Source organism: Xyrauchen texanus, chromosome 46 (genome assembly GCF_025860055.1).
Source record: "Xyrauchen texanus isolate HMW12.3.18 chromosome 46, RBS_HiC_50CHRs, whole genome shotgun sequence".
Taxonomy (NCBI): Eukaryota; Metazoa; Chordata; class Actinopteri; order Cypriniformes; family Catostomidae; genus Xyrauchen; species Xyrauchen texanus.
This window is the reverse complement of record NC_068321.1, coordinates 4,863,291-4,889,380: the sequence shown is the minus strand read 5'-3', so window position 1 is coordinate 4,889,380 and position 26,090 is coordinate 4,863,291. Positions and strand designations below refer to the sequence as shown.

The 26,090-nt window shown below is 37.7% G+C and overlaps 1 protein-coding gene across 1 annotated transcript in view; it reads left to right on the top strand.

Moving 5' to 3' along the window:
• The first annotated feature begins 2,103 nt into the window (after positions 1-2,103).
• The window catches only part of tdrd12 (tudor domain containing 12), a 60,102-nt gene continuing 36,115 nt past the window's right edge, over positions 2,104-26,090 (top strand). Inside the window, exons 1-13 of the mRNA XM_052119366.1 lie at positions 2,104-2,127; positions 2,878-3,042; positions 12,426-12,562; positions 15,214-15,333; positions 15,451-15,506; positions 15,755-15,840; positions 16,063-16,283; positions 16,662-16,767; positions 16,839-16,921; positions 19,735-19,815; positions 24,306-24,366; positions 24,517-24,624; positions 24,811-24,996. Of these exons, the coding sequence (XP_051975326.1) occupies positions 2,104-2,127; positions 2,878-3,042; positions 12,426-12,562; positions 15,214-15,333; positions 15,451-15,506; positions 15,755-15,840; positions 16,063-16,283; positions 16,662-16,767; positions 16,839-16,921; positions 19,735-19,815; positions 24,306-24,366; positions 24,517-24,624; positions 24,811-24,996 (1,434 nt within the window). The remainder of the gene's footprint in view (positions 2,128-2,877; positions 3,043-12,425; positions 12,563-15,213; positions 15,334-15,450; positions 15,507-15,754; positions 15,841-16,062; positions 16,284-16,661; positions 16,768-16,838; positions 16,922-19,734; positions 19,816-24,305; positions 24,367-24,516; positions 24,625-24,810; positions 24,997-26,090) is intronic.

The window sequence follows — 26,090 nt, the reverse complement described above, 5'->3', positions numbered from 1 at the left end:
TGACTAACAGAAATTTAATAATGTGTCCCTGAACAAAGGGATTGTCAAAATCAAAAGTAACAGACAGTATCTTGTGTGGCCTCCAGCTGCATTAAGTACTGCAGTGCATCATCCTCCTCATGGACTGCACCAGATTTGCCAGTTCTTGCTGTAAGATGTTACTCCACTCTTCCACCAAGGCACTTGCAAATTCCTGGACATTTCTGGAGGAATGGCCCTAGCCCTCACCCTCCATCCAACTGGTCCCAGACATGCTCAATGGGATTGAGATCCGACCATCACTCCTGGTGAGACAAAACTACGAATCGTCAATGAAGAGCACTTTTTGCCAGTCCTGTCTGGTCCAGCGAAGGTGGGTTTGTGCTCATAGGCGATGTTGTTACCCGTGATGTCCGGTAAGGACCTGCCTTAAAACAGGCCTACAAGCCCTCAATCCATCCTCTCTCAGCCTATTGCAGACAGTCTGAGCACTGATGGAGGGAATGTGATCCTGGTATAACTCAGGCAGTTGTTGTTGCCATCCTGTACCTGTCCCGCAGGTGTGATATTCGAATGTACCGATCCTGTGCAGGTGTTGTTACACGTGGTCTGCCACTGCGAGGATGATCAGCTGTTGTTCTCTCTCTGTAGCACTGTCTTAGGTGTCTCACATTTTGAACATTGCAATTTATTGCCCTGGCCACATCTGCAGTCCTCATGCCTCCATGCAGCATGCCTAAGGCACGTTCATGCAGATGAGCAGGGACCCTGGGCATCTTTCTTTTGGTGTTTTATAGAGTCAGTAGAAAGGTCTCTTGTTTCGTAAGTTTTAATAACTGTGACCTTAATTGCCTACCGTCTGTAAGCTGTTAGTGTCTTAATGACAGTTCCACAGGTGCATGTTCATTAATTGTTTATGGTTCATTGAACAAGCATGGAAAACTTTGTTTAAACCCTTTACAATAAAGATCTGTAAAGTTATTTAGATTTTTTTACAAAATTATCTTTAAAATACAGTGTCCTGAAAAAAAAGTTTATTTTTTGCTGAGTTTAGTAAAAGATTGATCTTGGGATTCAAGAATCGATATCGAGATTGTTCAAATGAAGACTGTTATGCAACGGGGAAAACAATATTGTTTTTATCCAATTTACTATTGGTTAAGATCAAAACACCACCTCAAAAGTGTTTCAGAAGAGTAATTTGATTCTCCACGTAATGCAAAGTCTCGTTCGGGCTCCATTCTTGTATGAAATGCCCACTTTTCATGATCCAATCAGTTCCTGATGGATAGTCAAGTCCTGTCACACATTTTTGTCTCATTGATTATTTGGTTTCCTCAGAAATATGTTACACTATCAAATTAAAAGTTTGCAATGCTACTTCATGTTGTTTTAAATGTTTGAAGTTGTATACCGAAAGGAAACACTTTTTCCTATTCACCTGTAGAACCTGTTGCCCACGTTCTGCTCACGGCGGTGTGGCATAATCAATGGGATCTCTGCATGTCTGTTCCATTATAGATACAAAATAAAAACCTTTTAATATTTGCACCATTGCACCAAATGGCATAAAAAAATCTGATAACTTTTTCCAAACAGGTTTCCCAAATCGTGCTCCCGTATTCCATTACCGTTTAACTCTTCAGGAAGTCTAACTTCTAATAGCTTAATTATAGTTGACTCTTCATTGGATTAGAAAAAAGTATTTCAACTTTTTCATTTCTTTAAGAATTATGTTTTGTTGGCTGATGTGATTTTCATGTTGTGCAAATGCATATTCATGGTGGTATTTTGCATGGTGTTAGTTGTTTACTTGCATTGTTTTTGTGTACCTGCAAAATATCACCATGGTAACTGAAGTTTTTGCCATGATACCATAATAGCAACAGCTATTGTTACTGTAAAACCATAATACATTATATAAGTAATTGTATTATTTTAGTTTTTCTATCAGTCATTGCTAATACCACATAACTATTTTGGCTTGCTACCATAGTACATTTTGTGTAAAGGTGCTGTTAAATGTGCTGGTAAATCATTAATGTTGATGTGAAGGATGAGCATTATAAAGTGTTTTGTCACATTTGTGCTTTTTTTGCAGGTTTACAATTGGAAATTGCTGAAATGTTAGAAATACAAATAATCAAGGTAGAGCACTACATTACACGATCAATCATGTATCAGAATGAATGTATAGCCTAACTCTGCATTGCAAATTTTCAGTTACTCTGAGTTACAGTGCTATCAATTCATTTTCACACATGATACTCATTAAAATGCTGTAAAATGTCCGGATTACCTTTTCTGTATAATGTACTGTATCATATCTAATATTCATGCATGCTGCATCTTTACGTCTTGTATACGTATTGCTACCATTCACACTTCATAATCAAAATGTTGTTTAAACTCTAATGGCATTTGCTGGAAAAGACAGTGTTTTTTTTTTGTGTGGGCCTGGTTTTTGCCCAGTAGTTGAGATTTTTACTTACCCTGCCAACTTGTTCACTGGCTCCACCACAAAATAATACTTCTAATAGTAATAAAACTAATACATGGTTCTTCACAATAATAATTAAAAAAATACTATATTTAATTTGCATTAATAACTGGAAATTGTACATCAATAACCTCAAACCTCATCTAGGTTTGCTAGATGGATAACCTTACCTTAATTGCAAGTTTAAATCAGCAGAATTTGCAAAACACAATGAAGTTTGTGAGATTTAGTCTAGTAAAACTGACCAGTTTGGGAAAGTGTTGGTTTCATCAGCTGGCATGCAGCTCTTGCCCCAAGTCATCCATATTGTTGAAAACTATTCTGGCTTTCATAGATTCATAAGTGCATATAGGTTGTTATGAAGGAAATTAAAGTATTCCCTGTTGTTCCTCTGTCAGATTGAAGACCCAGGACGTCTGTGGGGTCGAGTTCTGAAAGGACCTAGTATTCAGCCGGACAATCCAGAGCAATATGAAAACCTGACGGTTAAAATGAACCTTTTCTACCATGAGGTTGACCTGGATGTTCAAAAAATAAAACCAACTGAATTGAAGGAGGGGCTGGTATGTCATATGTCCATCCATGGCCTGAAATTCAGCAGGGGTGTTGCACACACATTTTAATTTCTGCAAATTCCACGTTCATAATGTGGGTAATTCCCAAACACATTTATTCATGTTAACATGTACAGAGTTAACTCTGTCTTTCTATCCTAATTTCAGAATCAGCTCAAGTAAATTTGTGATAATTGCCATCTCTGTCTCTCTTTCTGGTGTAGCTTTCTGTAGCAGCTCATTGGACGTGTTTAGTCGAATCCCAAAAAACAAAACAAAAACGTAATCGATTACTTGTAAATTAGGTCCCATAAATTAAGTTAAATATATAAAGTATGACATTTATATTTTCTTTTCACAAACGTTTGCAAATGTGGGTTAAAATAAGCTAACTTCAAGTTATGATTTTGAAATTAACAATGTGTTCTTTTTTTAATAAGTGTAAAAAAAACATTTGCTCTCACGCGAAGCTTCTCATCTAAATCAATGCTGAAGTCATTAGGAAAGTGCACATATATGAACTCTGAGTCTACATAAAGGCTATCACATTTTGATCATTTCACATGTTGTTTTTCTGAAAAAACAAATGGTGAATTTTGGGTTTTTATAAAAAGTGCTTTGTTTCAGCTATTTAACGTACATATGTCTGATAAGCTTCCGAGTTTCTCGTACCGCTTTGCATTTTCTTTGACACCATAAAAGCAGAATCTCGTCCGTTGGTTTGCATGACTCCAAGAACCGAATATCAATGAAGTAGAATTCAATAAGAATCTAAATATTACATACTGACAGACACACTTGGCTGTGATTTGAAAGCACACAAAGAGGTTCCATTTCTCCTCTCACACAATAGCTTTGACAAGGCAGAAATAGCAAAAATGCAAGGACTACTCAGACAACCGCGCTTTAAACAGACAACCTATCATCCTGATGCACCACATCTCCGTCTGATCTATACAGGCATTTTCTCTGACTTTTACATCAGTATATGTACTGGTAATATTCCACATAATATAAACTATCATTTTAATTATTAAGTCTATCGATTTAACATGTTAGATATTTGCGATTTTAATTATAATATTTTTTTTTTACGTAATAATGCACCTTGACGTGTACGTGAATTCTATAATGAAAGTACGGATTTTCCTACCATACGAGCCGCAAGTTGGCAGAGAGATCGTCCCATGTTCATTAAGTACATTCAACGGTTGTAGAGGCAATATCATCTAAATCACTGACTTCTACAAGCTTGAAGTACATCTGATTTTACGAGCCGCATCAATAGTGAGAATGAGAACTGCTCACTGAGGACGCACAGCAGGTTGGCAGCCGCAGAGTACAGATTAAAAAGGATGAATGAATAAATGATAAATCTGTTAATTTGAAAATAAAAATGTGAATGAACCAATTTATAAATGGACAAATAAATAGGCGCATTTAAATGTTTATGTAATTCGTTTAAAAATGTAATTTATATTTAACAATAAAATTGTGCATCAATAAAACGGGTATTTAATTAGTTTAAAATGCAATTAAATAGCACATTAATAAATAATTTTTGAGTGTACCTTTTAAATAGCGTTTTAAAAATGCATTTGGCAATCCCTTTTCATTTGGCAGTTGCTTTTTCTCATCTATGTGCAGTGGCACCCCCAGAAAATTTTAATAGGGGTGGCCAGTGGAGGCCACAGCAAAATCTTGGGGTGGCACCAAAAACAAACAAAAAATTCAGTGTTATGTGTGTTATACTTGTTTACATTTGTTTCTGGTTAATGTAACAATATGACTTTAAAGCTGCAGTCCGTAACTTTTTTTGGTTAAAAATTTTCCAGTCGAAACGTTTGTAGCCTCTTCTTACAGCAGCTGGAATGTAATTAAACTTGTCATTTTGATGGCGGTTTGTAATCCAGCAAGTTCAAAACAACTGGTGTGTTGATTGATACACCTCAAAACATTAGACCCTACATTAAAACACTACAACAACTACTAATAATAACAACAATAATATAATAATAGCCCCTCTCCACAGTAATTATTAATAGCATTTGAAATTTAGGTCTGTAGACATTTCTATTTAGACTCTTCCAGCTCTACTACTAGCCTGAATAACATCAGAATATGAATATCATGACTCATAATTCAATGTAAATAATACAACTTGAACAACTTAAAGACAGTATTTTTTTAAATATTTGTTGAAATGCCATTTTTTATGAATGAACGATATTAATACAGATACTGATGTCTATGAAATTGCTTTTTTAAAACATTAATGATAGACATTCAACATTACAGTATAATTGAAAGCTATATCAATTTCAACATTTATTAGGCTATGGAAAATAACAACTTTTAATTTAAGTGAACTGAAAACAATATTCACATAACCCATTAGAATAAATGTTGTATTTACCTGTGGCCTTCCTACCTGTCAGATAGGAAATATATAGAAATTGAATAAAGTTATCAAACATTCTGTCCTGCGTAAATAAATGATATATAGATGAATTCTTATTAAAGCTACAATTTTCTGATACCTTTGTTCTTTTATTAACATTAATAACAGACATCACAGCAACTTTGTTTATTAGGCTACTGTGACTTTAAGATCTGCCGCTGCCTAACATGGCATCTCATTTTCTCACAACTCTTTACGTTCATTTAAGACGTTATTTAAGACAGCTCTTATGAGAATACTCGACAAAACCGACATTTTGACATAATTATGTGTGTTATTGTTCGTTCAAGTGCGAAAGAGAACTCTATTCTGGTGTTGAGTGTGTGTGTGTGTGTCACATCAGGACATAGCATCCATTTCATTAACACGGGTAACCTAAACAGTCTTGTGTATTTAACTTCACCTGCTGGCCCAGGACCCATCACTGATTCTGCCTGTTCCTCGCTGTGCTCTGCAAGATCCCCTGTAGCAGCCTCTGCCTGCTCACTGGCTTGCTGCTCTGCCTCACTTTGGACATAATCTTCAAGTGTGTTCTCACACCTGCCTTCTTCCTCAGACCTACACTACCCTGTGCTACATTTCTTCTTAAAAACATTTGAGATGCTTGTCGATTTTCTCTTAATCCTCTGCAAATTGATATAGCACAGTGTGACTAGTCATAGCTAGTAAACTAACTTTGCAGCTTATCAGCGCTAGCGTTAATTTCAGCTAATGTTAATTCAACACTGTAAAAACTTTACTGAGGAAAAGTTAACTTAGAACATACATTCATGTCTTCACTATAAGCCACTACTGTTATGGCATACATACCCGTAACCGTTTGTCGTCTCTCCTAAAAGTGTAGATGCTCTCCTGTGGTGGAATCAGTCAGTCAGTCCTGCTTCTTGCACTGACTGAGCAGTCAGCGACGGGATTGGAGAGGGGGAGGGGCAGTGAAACTCTGGTGGTGGCGCAGGAGCAAATCAATCTACAATCTTTTTTGTAGCTGCAGCGGGTGTTTTATTTTATTTCACTTCACGAACTATTGTGAATTTACATTATGTATTCAAATTAATAGTACCCACTGCAAAAATCATAAAAATCATCGTTTATACAGTGGTGGCTGTGGCCACCCCTTGGGGGCACCCCTGTCTATGTGCCAATAGATTTTACTTTGGCTTATCTTTATCCATTTTACAATCGAGTTAAAAAATGAAGTTGGACAGTTGACACATGGGTTAATGGTCACTTGTCGCTGCTGCAGTTAATTGTAGAGTGCGGCCCTCCCCGAACTTGCACAGTGGTACGTGTCCAGGAAGGGACTGGTAACTACAATACCATCAATATAACGGAACCGATCCCTGCTACAGACAAGTAAAACACAACAGTAGTTAAAGCTCTACCATTTTCAACAAAGTGTGCTCACCTTCTTTGTATCAGCTTGTGCGTCATTTCCTAATCATACTCTGGCAATTATTTAAATAAAAAATTTTCTTAAAATATTAAAAAGGTTGACATAATTTGTGTTAAGTGGAATGTGATATTTCTGAAAGTAGACGTGGTGTCACCGCTTGATAGGAGCGGATGTGAGAAGGTCAGCCAGCACAGAGATGCGTTTGTTCAGGTAAGATCTAGTGGCCGCTGCAGCCCGGAGTTCCAGCCTCTGTTTCCAGCTGCTCGGTACCTCACGCCAGTGGAGCGCGAGCATGGTGGCCACATGCTTTCGGTCAGTGGCATGGATTGGTTCTGTTGGCGGTATTGCGGTTACCGGCTCCCTTCCTGGACACGTACCATTGTGCACATTCGGGGAGGGCCACGCTCTACAATTAACTGGAGCAGTGACAAGTGACCATTAAGCCATGTGTCAACTGTCCAACTGCATTTTTCACTCTGCACAATAATCTAGAAACAATGTGAATCAACAACACAACAACTGAAGCAGAAAACTTTGCAAAACACAAAATTTATGTTACTGCTTATACTTTTGGCCACAGCTGTATATGGGCAGCTGATAACCGAGGAAATAAAAATATTATCGTGCCGATAATGGAATTACCGCCAATAATTTGTTACAGTTCATTTTAGGGGTGCACCGATCGATTGCCACCAATTAAAATCGGCCGATATTCATCTTAAATCTGTGATCGGCTAATCTTGCCTAGAATCGGCAATTCTAAGTGTTCACAAATGTAAACTTTCAGACATGATTTTTGTTTCAAAAAATGTAAGAATTACAAATGTATGAATATTAAGTTGCCCATTTTCTAGAGTCATTATGGTAGTTATTTTGACTCGCTGCACAGTGAGCAGGAAGAGGATAAAGAGGCTGCTTAAAAATGTGTGATTTGCATTAAACAAGATGCCAAATACCGTAAACAAATCATAGATATTAATGATTTCTCACTGGAGCTGTTTTAGAGCTTAAATGGACTTATTTTTCTTATTTTTGAAAGTATCTCTACTGTGTGTGATGCTCTCATGGTTTTTACTGCTTATGAGTATGTCACAGTGACCTTTTGCTATTGACAACAGAACTATTAATAACTGTTTCAAAACAAATAAATGTTAGCAATTCACAATTTAATGGACTTTTGGTATCACAACACAGATGTTTCATTTCTAATGCATTGAGTGTCATGAACAAACAATGAACAATGTATTTTTACAGCATTAATTAATCATAATTGTTAGTTAATAAAATTGTAAAAGGTTAGATTAATGTACATTGAACTAATACTACTTTTTGATTTAAAAAATGTATTGGTATATGTTGTAACTAGCATTAAGTTCATTAGTTCATGTTAACTACAGTAATGTTGTTTACTAATGTTATCAAATGGAACCCTTTTGTAAAGTGTTACTGTAATTTTATGGTGTGGGACATAAACATAACTGCAGCAAATGACTTGCAAAAGTATGGCAAAGGGCACTTTAAGAAAAATCTGTATCGGCCCATCTTAGTGTTAAAAAATTGGAGATGTTTGTTTATATTTTCACGGAGTTTGGCACGAGCGTCTGCTGACAGCGCGCATCAGAGCGCTTTATGCACTCTTCTAGACAGGACCTGGTTGACATTCGACGGTGCGGCTCAATGACACTCAGACTCCCGGGTTCAACTGAATGACACACAACAAGCATTTTTACATTAATATTCGCTTAAAAACCCCGGTTTGTGCATACAGAGTATACATGAGTTTTGTATACTCTGTGTAGTTATCCCTCTGGGGTCTGGGTGTTTTGGGCCCTGGAGAAGTTTTGACGCCTTGACATTTGTGATTTTTTTTCAGTTGCGCCTTCAGCGCTTTATTTCATACAGATTACATTGCAGGAGAATATTTGTTTTAAATTTGAATTGTTTTATTTAAATTAGACATTTTAAGCTTTCTTTAGACATATGTTTCATGTTTGTGTGATAAGTATTCACGGAGTTTCAGTTCATTTTTGTGACGTGTTTCAGATATATATGGTCGTGAACACAGAGACTGCTGAAAGCTCACCCTTTTTATTTTACAAAAGCACAAGGTTTTGTTGTTATTGTGAGTGTACACAAATAAAAGTAGACTCGTCTCTAATGATGTCTTACACTTATCTGTATGCCCCAAAATGACGGAGTATTTTAAGTTGTTTCTGCTGTAATGACGAAAATATCCAGCAGGACTCGCCGGTTCGTCCGTCGACCCCAGAGGGTTATACAGAGTATTATTGTGTGTTTTGTTTACATGCTGTTTATCTCTTCATTTTGGTTTAATGCATTATTACATTTTACATTTATTCATTTGGCAGACGCTTTTATCCAAAGCGACTTCCAAAAGAGGAAGAACAACAGCGAACCATCTTAGGGAGACAGTGGTACAAAAAGTGCCATATTACAAAGTTTCACTATCATCAGAATAGTATACAAAACAGATTTAAGTGCAACAAGAAATGTAAATAATAATTTATTTTTTTTAGTGACCAGTTAAGTGCTTTTGGAAAAGATGTGTTTTTAGCCGTTTTTTGAAGATAGAGAGTGAGTTAGCTTCCCGGATTGAATTGGGAAGGTCATTCCACCACCGTGGTATGATGAAACTGAAAGTCCGGGAAAGTGTTTTGGTGCCTCTTTGTTTTGGTACGACAAGGCGACGTTCCTTAGCCGACTGCAGGCTTCTGGTGGGAACGTAGCTCTGCATAAATGTTTTTAGGTATGCTGGAGCAGACCCAGTGACTGTTTTATATGCCAGCATCAAGGCCTTGAATTTAATACGTGCATGAACCGGCAGCCAGTGGAGAGAGACAAAGAGTGGTGTAACGTGCTCTCTTAGGTTCATTAAAGACCAGACGTGCTGCTGCATTCTGGATCATTTGGAGAGGTCTAATAGCACATGCAGGAAGGCCTGCAATGAGAGCGTTACAGTAGTCCAGTCTAGTTATGACAAGGGACTGAACGAGCAGTTGTGTGGCATGTACAGAGAGGAAGGTTCTTATCTTCCTGATATTGTAGAGTGTAAATCTACATGATCTTGCAGTTTTGAAATGTGGTCTGTGAAATTTAGCTCATCATCAATGGTTACCCCTAGATTTCTGACCGTTTTGGAAGGCGAAACTGTAGTTGGACCCAGCTGCACGATGATGTTGTGTTCAACAGCCGGGTTGGCTGGAAAGACAAGGAGTTCGGTCTTGGCAGGGTTGAGTTGAAGGTGGTGTTCCTTCATCCAGGCTGAGATGTCTGCCAGACAGGCAGCGATTCGAGCGGTCACTGTGGTGTCGTTGGGCTGGAAAGACAAGTAGAGTTGCGTGTCATCAGTGTAGCAGTGGTAAGAGAAACCATGTGACTGGATGATGGGTCCCAGTGATGTTGTGTATATGGAGAAGAGAAGTGGCCCAAGCACTGATCCCTGTGGTACCCCAGTAAGTAACTGGTGTGGCTTGGATACTTCCCCTCTCCATGCTACCTCAAAGGACCTTTCTGAGAGATAAGAGTTGAACCAGTCAAGCACAGTTCCAGTGATACCCAGTTTAGAGAGGGTGGAGAGAAGGATCTGATGGTTGACTGTGTCAAAGCCAGCAGAAAGGTCCAGCAGAATCAGAACGGATGATCTGGATTCAGCTTTCGCCTGTCTCAGCGACTCGATGACAGACAGCAGGGCAGTCTCAGTGGAGTGTCCACTTTTGAAGCCTGACTGATTGTCATCCAGCAGCTTGTTCTGTGAGAGATAGGCGGAGATCTGATTGAAAACTGCCCTTTCAAGTGTTTTTGCCATGAATGGGATGAGAGAGACTGGTCTGTAGTGTTCTATCTGTGTGGGGTTAAGTGCAGGTTTTTTCAGCAGTGGGGATACTCGAGCCTGCTTAAATGTATTGGGAAAAGTGCCTTCAAGAAGGGATGTGTTAATTATGTGTGTAAGTGCCGGTAGGATGGACGGAGAGATGGCCTGGAGAAGGTGTGATGGAATGGGGTCAAGGGAACAGGTTGTGGGGTGGTTGGAGAGGAGTTTAGAGACCTCAGGGTCAGTTAAAGGAGAGAACATAGGGAAAGAAGGGTTGCATACAGGAGCCAGGTGTTTGACAGGATGTGGTGCTGTGAATGTAGTGCTGATGGCTGTAACCTTATCAATAAAAAACTAATATATCTGCTGTCAGTGATGTGTCAGGTGGTGGAGGGGGAGGGCAGAGAAGTGTGTTAAATGTTCTAAACAAGCTACGAGTGTCTGTGGTGCTGTTGATCTTGGTCTGGTAATATGAAGTTTTTGCAGTTTTAACATTATTTGAAAAAGTTGCAAGCAGAAGCTGATATTTACCTAGATCAGCTGGATCTTTAGATTTCCGCCATCTCCTCTCAGCTGCCCTGAGATCAGTCCGATGTTCATGAAGGACGTCAGACAGCCAGGGGCTGGGTGGTGTAGTCCGTGCTGGTCTAGAGGAGAGAGGACAGATGTTGTCTAGACAGGTTGTTAAAGTAGAGCTAAGTGTGTCTGTGGCAGTGTTTACATCAAGCATGGAAAATACATTTATTGTGGGAAGAGAGGCAGAGACATCAGTGGAAAGGCGAGAGGGAACGGAGGTTACGGCGAAAGGAAACCAGAGGTGGTGTCGGTTTTACAATGGATGGGAGAATCATGTTGAATTGAACAAAGTAGTGATCAGAGACATGTAGAGGTGTAACAAGAATATTAGAGGTGGTACATTTACGTGTAAAAATGAGGTCCAGCTGGTTGCTCGACCTGTGAGTTGCTGTGGTGTGTAGTCTTTCCAAGTCAAATGAGGCCAGAAGAGTATTCAGTTCAATGGCCTGGGGTTTGTCTTGGTGTATGTTGAAATCACCAAGAACCACGTGGCCTGCCTCTGGCAAGGAGGACAGCAGGACATCCAATTCCTCAAGAAAGCTTGTCAGATGACCTGGGGGGTGATAGATGACAACAACATGTAATTTTGTGGGTTGCATTGTAGTAATGGCATGGAATTCAAAATATGTATTGTTACATAGTGAAGCCTGTGGTGAAAAAGTCTGCTAGATCCTTACTCTCTGTTGAGTAATCAAGATTACCGTAAACACTCCTATAAACGTGCACCAAACAATTTATGCAAGTGTATTGTCATTTATTTTTCATTCAAATCAGCATACATCTGTAATCAAGGCACATTTCTAGTATTACATCTGCCAAACCTTAAATAGCAAAAGTCCAAATTCCCAGCTTTTAAATTATACACTTTCCAAATGAGAACCTTTTAATTCATTAGCTAACAATTCAAGGTTAAATAATAAAATATAAGTATTTTAATGGTCAAAATGAGCTTTAAATTATCGGTATCTGCCCAGATATTCCATATCGGTGCATCCCTAAATAATTAATTCCATCTGATCAGGCCCTGAAATGTGTACATTGGAATTAAATGTGTGAGCTATGGTTGAAATGATGGCTTTATTTAAGTGATGCCATTTTATGAGAATTAATTTTTTTGTGTACTATGGCAGGTGTGTGTGGTGTTCAGTCCGGATCTGAAGAGTTGGTGTCGGGCTGTGGTGGAGTCTGTCTTTCAGGGGACAACCAGCGGTCAGGCATTGTGCCTCTTAGTCGACCATGGAGATCGCATCATCACCAGGGCAGAGGAGTATGCAAGATTTTGTAGTTTTCTCGTATTTACTAACCATTAAGCGCACTTAAACCTAACAATTGTCGTTACTGTGATGCAAAAAACATTGTGTTTTGTACATCATGGTTGGGGCTGGGTATTGATACCGATTTCCTGAATCTATTTGATTCTGATTCACAAGCTCTTGATTCTATTTCGATATCGACTCATGGGTATATTTCCGTTATAATGTCCCTTTCGCTTACATAAGGAAGAAATACTTTACCAGAATTAGTTGGAAGGTAGATGTCCTAACATAACTAGATGCATTAAGAAAATATTCATCTTTCTAATTATATTTTATTAGTTTCATCATTTTGGTCACATTTCAGCTTTTTAGAAAAGAACAAAAATGTTTTCAGTTAATAATTGTGATATTATCTTTCATAGTGTTTCCCCAATTTTCATTTAGCTGCTGATGAGATTTCACTTGGTTCATTCTTGACACAAACATAATGCTTGCCAGCACCAATCAGATGTACACTTTCTACACTGCTAAAGAGTCCCCACCATATACACACATTAATACATACACATACTCAGTGACGTCACCGTATAACACGCCTGTCAAACTTATTTAATGTAGCAAGCACCGCAAGCTAATTTCTAAAAGCGTAGGATGGCAGGGGATCGTAAAGTTTCATAGACCAGTCAGTTAGTTCTTTCCTTGTCAATAATAATGAGCCTTCCCCTGTCATCTTAAACGTATGTTTTGGAGCGCATTTTGCTCGCTTCAGAAGCGGAATAAAACCGCGCTACCTGGACCATTTATCAACACAATCAATGGATAGAGCAGCATGAGCACAGAGCAGGTGTGGTAATTCTCCACCGCACAGACTTATTTTAAATGTGGAGGGGATTGACAAACCCATTTGAAAGCGTTACAGAATCATTGAGGTCAATGATTCCACAGAACATTAATCAGGACTGGATTACGGGAGTATTGTGTATGGTCAAGCAATTCATACATTGGAACACTTGACACAATACACCACCATTGAATACATCTAGCTCTTTGAGCCTTCAGAACAAGTCCCATTCAAAGCCTTTATATAGAAGCCTGTGAACCTTCCCTCCAGAATAGACGTCTGAAACTGGATTTACAATACGCAGTCAAACTCAAAGCGAATCTAAGTAATCTGGCCTCTACACCAGTATTTCAACCAGAATGTTCTCATCTGTATGAAGCTAGACCAAAAGCAATCAAACCTTTTGGAATATGGATTAAACCATACTTGGAGAACTTGAACACCAATCTGTACAACATAAGACCGTATCATTTTTTACCTGTCCTTGGAAAAACCTTGGAAAAACCAACTATTTCTATGGCATTGGCACAACTAAAAAAGGCAGAAACTCTCCCCAATGTGTATCAACAGGAATTCTTGGTACTGAAATGTAGTCCTCCCATATGTATACCTTGCCAAACTCCTATGACCATCAAGCACTGTCTGCTGAATTGTAAAACTTTTAGAACTATCAGACAACGCTTTTATACAGAGACTTGTTTAATAGATATTTTTAAAAAGTATCATCTGAACAGTTTTTATCTTGTATGAACTTAATTTGTCTTATCTAATATTGCAAATATGTATTGATGAACCCTTATTTGCCATGTGAATAGCCTTCGTTAACTAACTAACTAACTAAATAAAACAAACAGCCCCCACATTATAAACCGCACTGACAAAGAACACATTACAACACATACAAACATTTACCATGGCTTTACTGTAATAACACTAACTGTTTTAACTATGGTAGTGGTTAGTAACCATGGTCTCATTACAAATATTGTTAAAATTATGGATATTATGGAAGAGCTATGGTACATTTTCATAATTATTATGGACCAATTGATCAGTTTTCCATCTGTATAAAATCTGATCTCTTGTAATACTCTCTGATTGTAGGAAAATGCAAGTTGTTTTGTTTGCCTTGAGAAATTCCAAGAGATGACTGTGGTTTAATCAGTAGGAGCCTGATGAAAGGAATCTGTAAAGGAGACTCAACTTAGTCACACTGTCAGAATTTTTTAATTTAGCCCTATAACAATTGACAGTAAAGAACAGAAAGGGTATTAAAAGAGACATTATTAATTGACAAATCAGTTGGATCTCATCTTTGGACACACATTACACAGAAGAAATTTAACTCATCCAGTGAAATTACTTTGCTGCTGTATACACAATCACTAGTGAGTGAAATCTGAACATTTTACCAGCCAGTTGCCAAAAATATAACTTTTTAGTCGCATAGCGTGAAATTTGGTTGCAAATGCAAGCAACTTTTTATATTAGAGGTTTGCGCATAGAGTAAAAGAGCGATCTTGTGATTGGGAAGAATCAAGATAGTTTAAATGAAGATTGCAGTGCATCAGAAAATCTGTAATTTTACCCACCTGTAATCATGGAATATTTCTTTGTAATGCCTTTATGCTGATTTAAATGAAGAAAAAACCTTGAGTTTAATTAATTTGTCTTACTGTAGTGTAAATGTCTTGAAAATATCTTCAGTATGTAAAAAATCTTAATTATCCAGGTTGAAAATACAACCTTTTGATTTTTTTGGGCAGAAATGTGGCATAGAAATGTTTTTGTGAGATTCACCCAAAAGTATTTTGTTCTCAGTGTAAGGACTCCTCTTGAGAAGTTCCTGCAGCTTCCTTTCAGAGTGAGACACTTTAAACTGGCTGGAATACGTCCTATGACACTACAGTTATCCATCTCCAATGAGATGGCTAAGCTTGTGTAAGTGAACTCTGAATGCTCCTCAAGAAACCTCTCTAGCACAGCCAGAATTCCTTAACACTTCCTCTGTATTGCATTTATAATTGAGAGGCATATTTTTGGTTGTCTTGATCTCAGGCCATCTTCAACGTGGGACAGCTCTGCCACAAAATACCTGCACAACCTTTTACAAGGTATGTGCATGGTAAAGTTGTTCAAGCGGTAATAGTGTCTATTGCTGGGCGATATATATCTATTGAATATTAAAAATATCATGATTTAATATAATAACGCTGATCTAAATGAAAAACATTACCCTTTTATACCATTTCAGAGCTAATGAATATTGTCAAAACACTGAAAAATATCTGTGTGGCCTAGCCCTATCTGTAGCGCATTTGTGCAGTGAGCATTGTGTGATGTAGATCTTCTCTGTTTTTAGTGTCCACTCTTGTTGAAGCTGTTCTATGTGAAACGCATGCAGGCTGCTCTTCCATTGAACTTTACTTGACCATTAAAAACACAAAGGTAAAATCTGTACATCTGCAAAGCACACAAGAACCTGACATGTCTTGTCCTAACTAGGCGCGATGCCAAGAGTGACATTCGTTTAAGTAATTTTCTTATTCTCACTGAGCCAATCAGAACATGTTGTTGACTCTTTACGGTAAGATTATGAACAAAAGACATTTCACTGTAGACTGGAGCTGTTTTAGACAGGTGCTCTTTCAAACCGCTGTTGTTCTGCAGATCTGTGTGAACCACGAGCTGGTGGTGAAGAAGTTTGCCTGTTTCCTGAGTGAGAAGTCCAGTGCTGGAAAAGGAAACATGAATGGAGATCGCTTTCCTGTCAGTCTGGCATGGGACATCTACTCCAGCCCTTATCAGCTCTTAGAGATGAATGGCTGCTGTCCAGTCAAAACTCCTCCTCCAGATATTCTCATCAGGAAAGATCGGAAAGATGAGCCACAGACTCGAGACGATCTTAAAGACAATCGGAAAGATGAGCCACAGACTCGAGACGATCTTAAAGGTGATGTTTGTAATTTTTTTAAATGTTAAAATGCTTGCTTCTAATCCATCTTATTGTGCAAGTATAAATCATTCATAGATTGATTCCTCTGAGAAGTCTAAACACTGGCTTTGTTGCTCTTTTAAAACATTTTGTTTGAGCATCTTTAATAGACCAATGGAGATGGGCAGAGCGGTCTGAAAACCAAAAATAACTTTATTTCAGGAGTTCTGTTTGAAACTAGTGACACAAAGTACATTTTGAGTCCTTAAGTTGATGTTAATTGATGCGCTGCGTTATTATTTAAATTATTATATTATTTGTATATTATTTCACCTTTAGAAATGGTGCAGCAGAAACCACAGGTGCCAGCGGAAATACACAATCCATCTCAAATTAAATCTCAAGTCCCTAAACTGACACGCAATTCTGGAACATATACTGTAAGTATCAGTTATTAATGCTATGGGGAGTGTGAGTTTGCTTGTTTAACTTTTACTGTCATTTGATTCAGATTGGTAGAGGATGGCGCATAAGAGCAGAGGCCACTGACATCTTTACAGATGAATCATTCTCTCAGACTGATGCCAAGTCTCAGTATGATTTCTATATTTATTTTCTGAACTAATAGCTCATACTTTATGTGATTGACATCTGACTTATCAGTAACACTTAAATGTATTAATTTTCTGAAAATATGAATGTTTTTAGATTGCATTCTGCCAGTTTTTTTTTTAATAATTAAGCTAAATCCAGGGCTCAACAATAAGGTTTTTCTACATTTTCCATAATTTCTTTTGTAGTTTAATTTACTGTAAGTTGTATACACTAACTTTAGTTAATGCAGTATGAACTGACATTTTACAATGAACAATTGTATTTTTATAAACTAACATAAACCTAGATTAATAGATACTGTAATGTATATATCGGGGGCGGATCAAGGGTGGTGCTGGGTTTGGCCTCTGACAATTGGCCTGTAGTGCCCTCAGATCTCCAGCTGAACATGGGTCCATCTTTATTGTTGAGCCCTAACATAACATTTTAATCTTGGGGTCATGTAGGCAGTTATTTTTCTTTTTTCCCCAGGCATATGAAGTTTCAACATTCAAAACTTATTCCAAAAGTAAGCAATGACACATTCATCAACCCAGTTTATGGTCACACATGTGTTTCATATGTAATAATATTTGAGAAACTTGAGTGAATAAAGATAAGATGAACTGCAGTGGCATGCAATAAGATTCATGCTAGCATACTCATGTATGATGAAATGTATTTGCTGACTTGCTTTTAGTCTGATAAAGAGAGGCAGACCAGTGCTGATCAAACAGAGAGTAAAAACAGCAACGCTTCAGCACCAGACTCTGAGAGTCCAACAGCATGGTAGGACTAATCACACTTACTTGTTTAGGTATTGGCATGGCATGATTTTAAACAAAGATGTAGTTCAGTCATAACAACTCTTTGAATACATCTTGGTGATATGATGGATACTTCTGCTAGACATGCACAGACGCAGCTATGTTGAACATGTAAAACGTACTACTGCTGTACAACTAGACATGTATAAAATCTCTTTGAAGGAGATCTAGACAAGTGGTGCTGGTGAGGAGGAGGATTTCAGAGGGAAAACTCATGTAGAGTGTGGCATTGAAACCGGCTTAACCACAAATAACTGCAGCAATTCAAATGTTAAACAACTTACTCCCTCTTTGATTGGCTAACAGATTACAGCCGTGGCCAAAAGTATTGGCAGTGATAAAGTTTGTGTTTCGCAAAGATTTCTTCTTCAGTTGCTGTGGTGTTGATTCACATTGTTTCTAGATTATAGTGCAGAGTGATCAGATGCATTTTAAATAATTGCAAAAAGCTTCATTGCCCAGAAAAATGAACTTTATGACAGAAACCCAAATTTCACAGTTTTTTGGCCCTGGTACAAAATGACCAGCCAACATGATTTCACTAATCATATCAGCAGCACCTGGGAAAGTGTGAATGAATACTAGTCAGGTGAAATCACTATCATTCTGATTGGATTATAAGAGCAGACTGATTTCTATAAAAGGCGGGAAGAAGTGCTTCCAATCATTGTGTTCTTATTGGCAATGATTATCTCTAAAGAAAGACATGGAGCCAACATCGCTTTGCATCAAAATGGCCTCACATGCAAGGAAATTGCTGCAAAGAATATTGCAACTGAAAGAACCATTTACCAGATCATCAAGAACTTCAAGAAGAGAGGTTCAACTGCAGTGAAGAAGGCTTCAGGACGTCCCAGAGTGTCCAGCAAGTGCCAGGACCGTTTCCTCCTGAGGAGTCAGGTATGGAATCGTGTCACCACCAGTGCAGAGCTTGCTCAATATTTACAGAAGGCTGGTGTGAGTGCATCTGCACGAACAGTGAGGCAAAGACTTTTGGACAATGGCCTGGTGTCAAGAAGGGCAGCAAGAAAAACATCAAGGACAGCCTGAAATTCTGCAGGAAGTACAAGGACATCTGGAAAATCGATAGTCTGGAGAAGAAAAGGTGAACGCTACCATGAGTCCTGTGTCATGCCAACAGTGAATCATCTAGAGACCATCCATGTGTGGGGTTGCTTTTCATCCAAGAGAGTGGGCACTCTCACAATTCTGCCCAAAAACACTGCCATGAATAAAGAATGATAACAAAACTTCATGCGAGCGCATCTTCTCCCAACTATCCAGGAGCAACTTGGTGATGATCTGTGTATTTTCCAGCATGATGGAGCACCATGTCACAAGGCAAGAGTGATAATGAAGTGGCTCGGAAATCATTACTTTGAAATTTTGGATCTGTGGCCAGGCAACTCCCTGGATCTTAATCCCATAGAGAACCTGTGGTCAATCCTCAGAAGGCGAGCGGACAAGCAGAAGCCCACAAATTGTGATCAACTCCAAGCACTAATAAGTCAAGAATGGATCGCATCAGTTAGGATTTGGCCCAGAAGCTGATATCCAGCATGCCAGAGGGAATTGCAGAGGTTAAAAAGAACAAGGGTCAACACTGTAAATATGGACTCTTTGCATATATTGAATGTTTTTGCCAATAAAAGCCTTTAAAACTCATTAATTGCTTATCATTCTTTTCCAGTATAACATGTGAAAAAATAATCTACAAATACTGCAGCAGCAAACTTTGCTAAACACAATTTATGTCACTGCCAATAATTTTGGCCACTGCTGTACATGTCAAAGGACCTATCAGCTTGCTCCATGTTTCATGACTGAGTTTAAAATAATTTAAGTGTTTTAAAGAAAAACTGTTCTGATCTGTCCAACTTAAGCAAATGCCAGGTTATGAATTGCATAAGTATCCTCAAGATTGAACTGCAAGAGCATGAATCTCTACACATTGCTTGTGAAATTATGATGTGTGTATCTTTGTAGTGTGAGTGGCTCCTCAGAAAATCAGGAAGCAGCAACTCTCTCAGAAGAGTCTAGTCTTGAAGATCAGATCGCCTGTTCAAGGTGAGTCTACTAGTACTCGCCTAGTCCAATGTAGTGAAGTCTTTGGACTATCACCATAAAGTCACTTCATATTTTGTGATGTTTGAGGTCTGGGAAATCTGAAAACAATGATACTGCAATAATGGCAGCATGCAACAAAGTTGTAATGTACTCCAATAAGGGTGCAGCTGTCTCCTTGTACATTGTAGTAAAAAAACAGTAGTAAAAAATTTAGTAAAGGGAAGACTGTGTTTTGAATTTGTCAAACTCTAAAAGCTGAGTGTACAGTTGTAAATATTGTTTACTTTCTCAAGTCTCAAATTCAACTCCTATGTATCTTTGAAAGATTCAGTGCCATACACACTAATTAAAATATTAGTGTGCACAAAAATGATTATTTTGCTTTAATATACTCACCCTTTTGCCATCTCAAACAGGGGTTGTGTTCACTGAAATTTGTATATTATTTATGAATTTTTTTGAAGCACAATTTCAAATGCTGTCTGTCATTTTGACAGATAAAATGAAACATTTTTTATTATTTATTTATTTATTTTATACATAGTGCATCAGTTTTCCAGCTGTGTGCGTGCGTGCGTTTGTGTCTGTGCCCTGTTCATTCCCTGGTATTAAGATACTTTTTGGGCAATCCAATTACAAGTAGAAAAGCACCATTGGCATACCTGGGAAGATGTGTCTCTTTACCACTTGTGTTGAGATTTCGAGTGGAGGGTCTCTGATTACATGACTGCATACATCGATCATTATGTCAGTGTGGCACAGTGAAAAATTCTGTGAACATTTTTCAAGTGTTCCTATCGGACAGTTATTTACTTTTAAAGCCACACATAACCCGCAAAGTTTAAAAACCTTGTATAAGTGCAGCGGCTGATTGACAGGTAGAACTTTCACCACTCTCTCTTGGAGTCAAAATGCACAGGGATGTGATTCCTCCGGATTAATATGGAATTCAGTTTTTTCTAAAAATCTGTCTCAACGTGAATTGTGTAAATCTATTAATAAATAAAAGGGAGAGAGGGTGTTAGATGTTACTACTTGATCGGGGGATAATATCTTATAGACAATGTCCTGTCTGGTGCATTCTCGATAAGCATTGTTCACTCAAACAAGTACCATTCAACCTTCCCTTGGAACAATTTCACTCAAACTTCATTGCTGCTTCCATCATGCACACACTTTGTTGAGAAGGCATGAGACTGAGGCTCCCGATTTTCACTGTAAGACAGGTTTACTTTAATTCAAAAGAGAAATTAAATTGTTCGATATAAAATGGTTTGAACCAGCATCGCTGACGTGATGTTTGAAGTGAAATTGTGAAACTTAACTTCACATATGAAGTACTCATTGGCAATATATCTAACCATTTGTGTGTATAAGCATAAAACACTATAAAATGTTTAGGCTTGACAAGTTTTTTCCCCTTTTTGATCAGGAAAATACTTGGATTACGGATGTGATAAAAATGGACATGTTTTTTGGGAGACCACTCTCTGTAAAATCTGTAAATTAGGGATGGAAGAAACTAAGCTTTCCAAAACTTAAAATCAATTGACCCAATTGATTCAGAAAATGATTTGCTGTTTCAAAGCACTATAAACACTGCATTGCTAAAGACATCTGCTCGTCACAGGCATGTAAATGCAGTGGAAAGACTCGAGTCAAAAGCAGCTAATGGCACGATGCATTGTTAATTATTTACTGACTGCCCTGTATTTGTCATATATTTTTCATTTTTGTCTACAATATCCTGGAATAAGCAGATTTGAATATTTGGAGAATATGAAGGTTCATATGTAAATTGGCCTTATTACGATTACCGTATTTTCCAGAATATAAGTCACATTTTGTTTTTCATCATTTAAAAAAGGTCTGGCGACTTGGCTTATTGTTTCACACAATTACTTACAGCAAATTTTCCCATTTTAAACGAGCCCAAAACACTGTGATACAATGTGTAGATTCTGAGGTATTGTAATCTTCCTCGTTTGCTGAAATCACATGACTTGGCAAGCTTGATACATGCTCCAAAGCATTGGTTCGAAACAAATTATTTGTAAAGGTTTTGAAGCTTCATGAAGCACATTCCGAAATTGCCTGTCAGTACTGCAAATTTAAATGTACAATCCAGATATAATATAAGCTAAGTAATGTAGAAGGGTTGGCTCTCGTAAGAACATGTAATATAACATTTTTATTCATTGTTATTTTCACAATGTGGAAAAAACAGTGTGACCGTTGTAAAAGCAGCATTTACAGAAAGTACACATTGAGGGAAAACCATGCAAAGATCTTAATCCTGCTGATGTTGACCTCTGAAACATTGGTATGATGTCCCATAACCCTCTGGGGTCTGAGGGTATTTTGGGCCCTGGAGAAGTTTTGACATGCCTTGACATTTGTGCTTTTTTCAGTTGCTTAAATACATATTAATGGCTAAAGTCTGATTACACTGTATTCAGCACAAACTGGGATAAAATAATATGTGAGCAACATGTGTGTACAGGTTTGTATTTGTGAGAAAATAATGTTTATGCATGGTTTTTGAAAAAACTTAAATTTTAAGTCCCTGAAATAAGGCCATATAACAGATACTAAACATTTGTCCTCAAGACTTTTGAGAACTGGATCTTGTAGCCATTCGGAAAACAATATAGTAATTTAACCTTTGTAAGACAATTTTAGTGTTGATAGGTAATATGCGAGGAGGCGTGAACATATGAATGTATTTCACACCTGAGGATACAAAGACCACTCCCCTGGGCATATCAATGAGGGATAGAGAATTAATGTGAGGAGACGTAATGATCCAAATTAAGTTTTAAGTTAAAAAGTAATCTGACTATATTTTCTTTGCTTAAAGACTTTACTTAAAGACTTTACTTCATTTTAGACATACACTACCATTTAAAAGAAGTCTCTTCTGCTCACCAAGACTGGATTTATTTGATCCAAAATACAGAAACAACACATGATATTCTGAACTCTCTTTAAAATTTTTAAAAGAACATTTTTCTATTTAAATATATTGTAAAATTTAATTTGTGATCAAAGCTGAATTTTCAGCATCATTACTGCAGTCTTCAGTGTCACATGATCCTTCAGAAATCATTATAATATGATGATTTTCTAATATGGGCATATTTAAAGTGCATTTTACTCATTTAACCTGAACACATATTTGCAAGCACAAGCTTTGTTGATGATAATGAGGCATTTTAAACACTAGATAAAATATAATATAAACATTCATATTATTTTTATATCATATTACATATATTAAATACCTGCTTTAGCCGATACAGCATTTACATGTAACTAAAACTTGCTTATTAGGAGTCATATTTCAAATGTCAATACAAGAATCCTGTCTGGCAAGTCTGGAAACAGTACCACTAGTAAAATATGAACATGTTTATATCATATACATAGCTTTTGTCAGCTAATTAAAACTAATTGACTTACTCTAATTGTAACTAATTGTATCCTCGGCTGGATCAAGTCTCTCTTCAAAATACAAACGTTCATCAGAGTCCCGCTCTTCTTCTGAGGAAAATGTTAACTCTTCCATAATATCGTGGAGCAAGAAAAATTAATGAAAAGTGTTTATAACCTCACAGTCGGGGGGGTGTATATTTGCGTTGATCGTCTCAGCACATTAGCGTATAAATGGCGTGCTCTGCTGGTGGGTGGGATCACATTACAGATAATGAGATGGACCGGTAAAAACTGTACATCGCTTTGTTTCAAACAGATTGCATTGCAGGAGAATATTTGTTTTAAATTTGAATTGTTTTATTTAAAAGTTTTTTTTAAAGCTTTCTTTAGACATATGTTTCATGTTTGTGTGATAAGTATTCGTGAAGTTTCAGTGAAGTGTTTCTGAAATAGACTGCTGAAAGCTCACCCTTTTTATTTTCTTTATTTTACAAAACCACAAGATTTTGTTGTTATTGTGAGTGTACACAAATAAAAGTAGACCCTTTATAGTCTCTAATGAAGTCTTACACTTATCTGTATACCCAAAAATGACAGAGTATTTTAAGTTGTTTCTGCTGTAATGATGAAAATATCCAGCAGGATGCGCTGGCGCGTCTGTTGACCCCAGAGGGTTAATGCAGCATAATGGATTGAATTAAGATTAAAATCACGTTTGGCCATGCGTTATTACAAAACCGCATAATGCTGCTTGTGGTCTCTGGTTACAACATTAACTGCATTGACTGGTTTAGTCAGCACTGCACAAGCTAGCAAAGCCAAAAGTGCCATTTTTAAAGTGACACTGAATGTAGCACTAGTACTTATAAAATGAAAACAAATCCGCCAAAGTGACAGATTCTTTCTAGCGCAACCTCTGATCTCAAACTCACATGACAGTCTTTCTTCAACAGAATGTAAAATGAAGATGAACTGTTCTTTTAACTCCTAACAGGTAGATGTTGTTTCTTTCATCAAGGCATATGCATAATGTTTTTATTTTGAATTGTGAACAGACTCGTGCAGTTCCTGAACCCTGAGCCACTGAACCCAGACCAAGATCATGTTGATACCAAAGTAGGAACCTGATTGTTTATCCATACTTAAACTTTATATATATTTAAAATATGAAGCGAAAGCCTTATTGTTTTATGCTCCGTTTCCATATTTTAATTAATATACTGTGGTGTTTATAGTTATATGGTCTGGTCTGAATGGTTTTGGCAGGTTCTGCGCTGTGATCAGGGTCACACTGGGGTTTTAGTGCACACTCCCCTTCCTGTTAACCCCTGCAGTCGCCTGGCACGTGCACCCATTTCCAAACTTTTCAAGAAGGTCTGTCAACACAAGTATTTTTTTAATGGCTCATAGAAGTTATTTCTCCAGTTTTGTCTGTTTTTGTTGGTTGATGAACAATTTATTAACTTTGTAATAAATGATCAGTGTGATAACCAAAACAGATCAGAGAAAATTCAATGCGAGTTACTTCAAATAAGCTGGTGTGTCTGGGTTATATTTTAGTTCCTGATGTGGAAGAAGTACAGTGGACCGAATGTAGCTGAGAGTTACTGCTGGCCCGCTGTGGCACGGGGTTGTGACACGGTGCTAGTGTCACAAAGTGGAGACAATCCTCTGTCCTACATCCCTCCACTGCTGATGCAGTTACAGATGGTTTCTGTTTCTTCCAGTCTTGCTGCTCGTACTGGGGTGAGATTCACTTTACTATTATAGCTCAAACAACAATGAATGCTTCCATATCCATGCTGAAACACACTTTTGAAATCACTGTTAATCTGACATTGACATCCATTTCAGTGATCCAATCTCAACTGGACACCACTAAATGCTAATGATGTCCTTCTATAATTTTTTGGAGACAGAACAAGCACAATACTTTTTTTCTCATGAAGGTTTTTCAGTGTACGAGCAGCCAGGTTCACACATTCACTCTGAAGTGCGCAACACATGCAGACTATATATATTTCATTGAATTGCAGACTTAGCTGTTTGATAATCACACTAGAACATAACGTGATTGTAATTTGCGGGCAGAATGTTTACGCAATGACATTCATATGTCAGATGTGTGGTATTTTTTATTAATGTCAGATGTGTGGTATTTTTTATTAGAGCATTTATTTAAGTATTTTGCAGTATTAGATTCCAGGATCGGAATCAGAACATCCCTACTAAATACAGGTATAAACAGGCATCTTGTGATCTGTCCACTCTACCCATTGTTGGTGTCCATATTGCATTTGTAGTATAAACACTCCTGATGCGTTACAGACATGAAGGATCACCTTCCCATGTAACATTTAACCAAAACAAGGGTTTTAAGCTAGTGTTTTTTGGGATTAGAAGATAAAAATGTTTAATTAAAACATTCGGAAAAGCCCATTTATATACATGCACATTTACTGTAAGTTAACTAATTATCTTCCAAGCCTAGACCAAAGTCCGATTTGAAAATCAGCAACAGTTGTACAGTCCCATCAGGCCTTGTAGTGCAGCTCCACGTCCAGGCACGGTGGTTCTGCCAATTGGCTTAGTTGACCTTGTGGTGCAGTTCCACCTCTGGGCTCAATAGGCCCCATGGTGCAGTTGCACATTTGGGCTCCATTGGTTCCATGGTGTAGCTCCATCTCTGGGCTTAGTGGGCCCCATGGTAGGGTTGCACGGTATACTGGTGCAGCGGTAGTATCACAGTGCTAAAGCTTCAAAATACTGCTGGTGCCGCAGTGTTTTTTAAACGATTATAACGTAAGTTATGTTGTATGTGCGTAATATTTTTTTCGCTA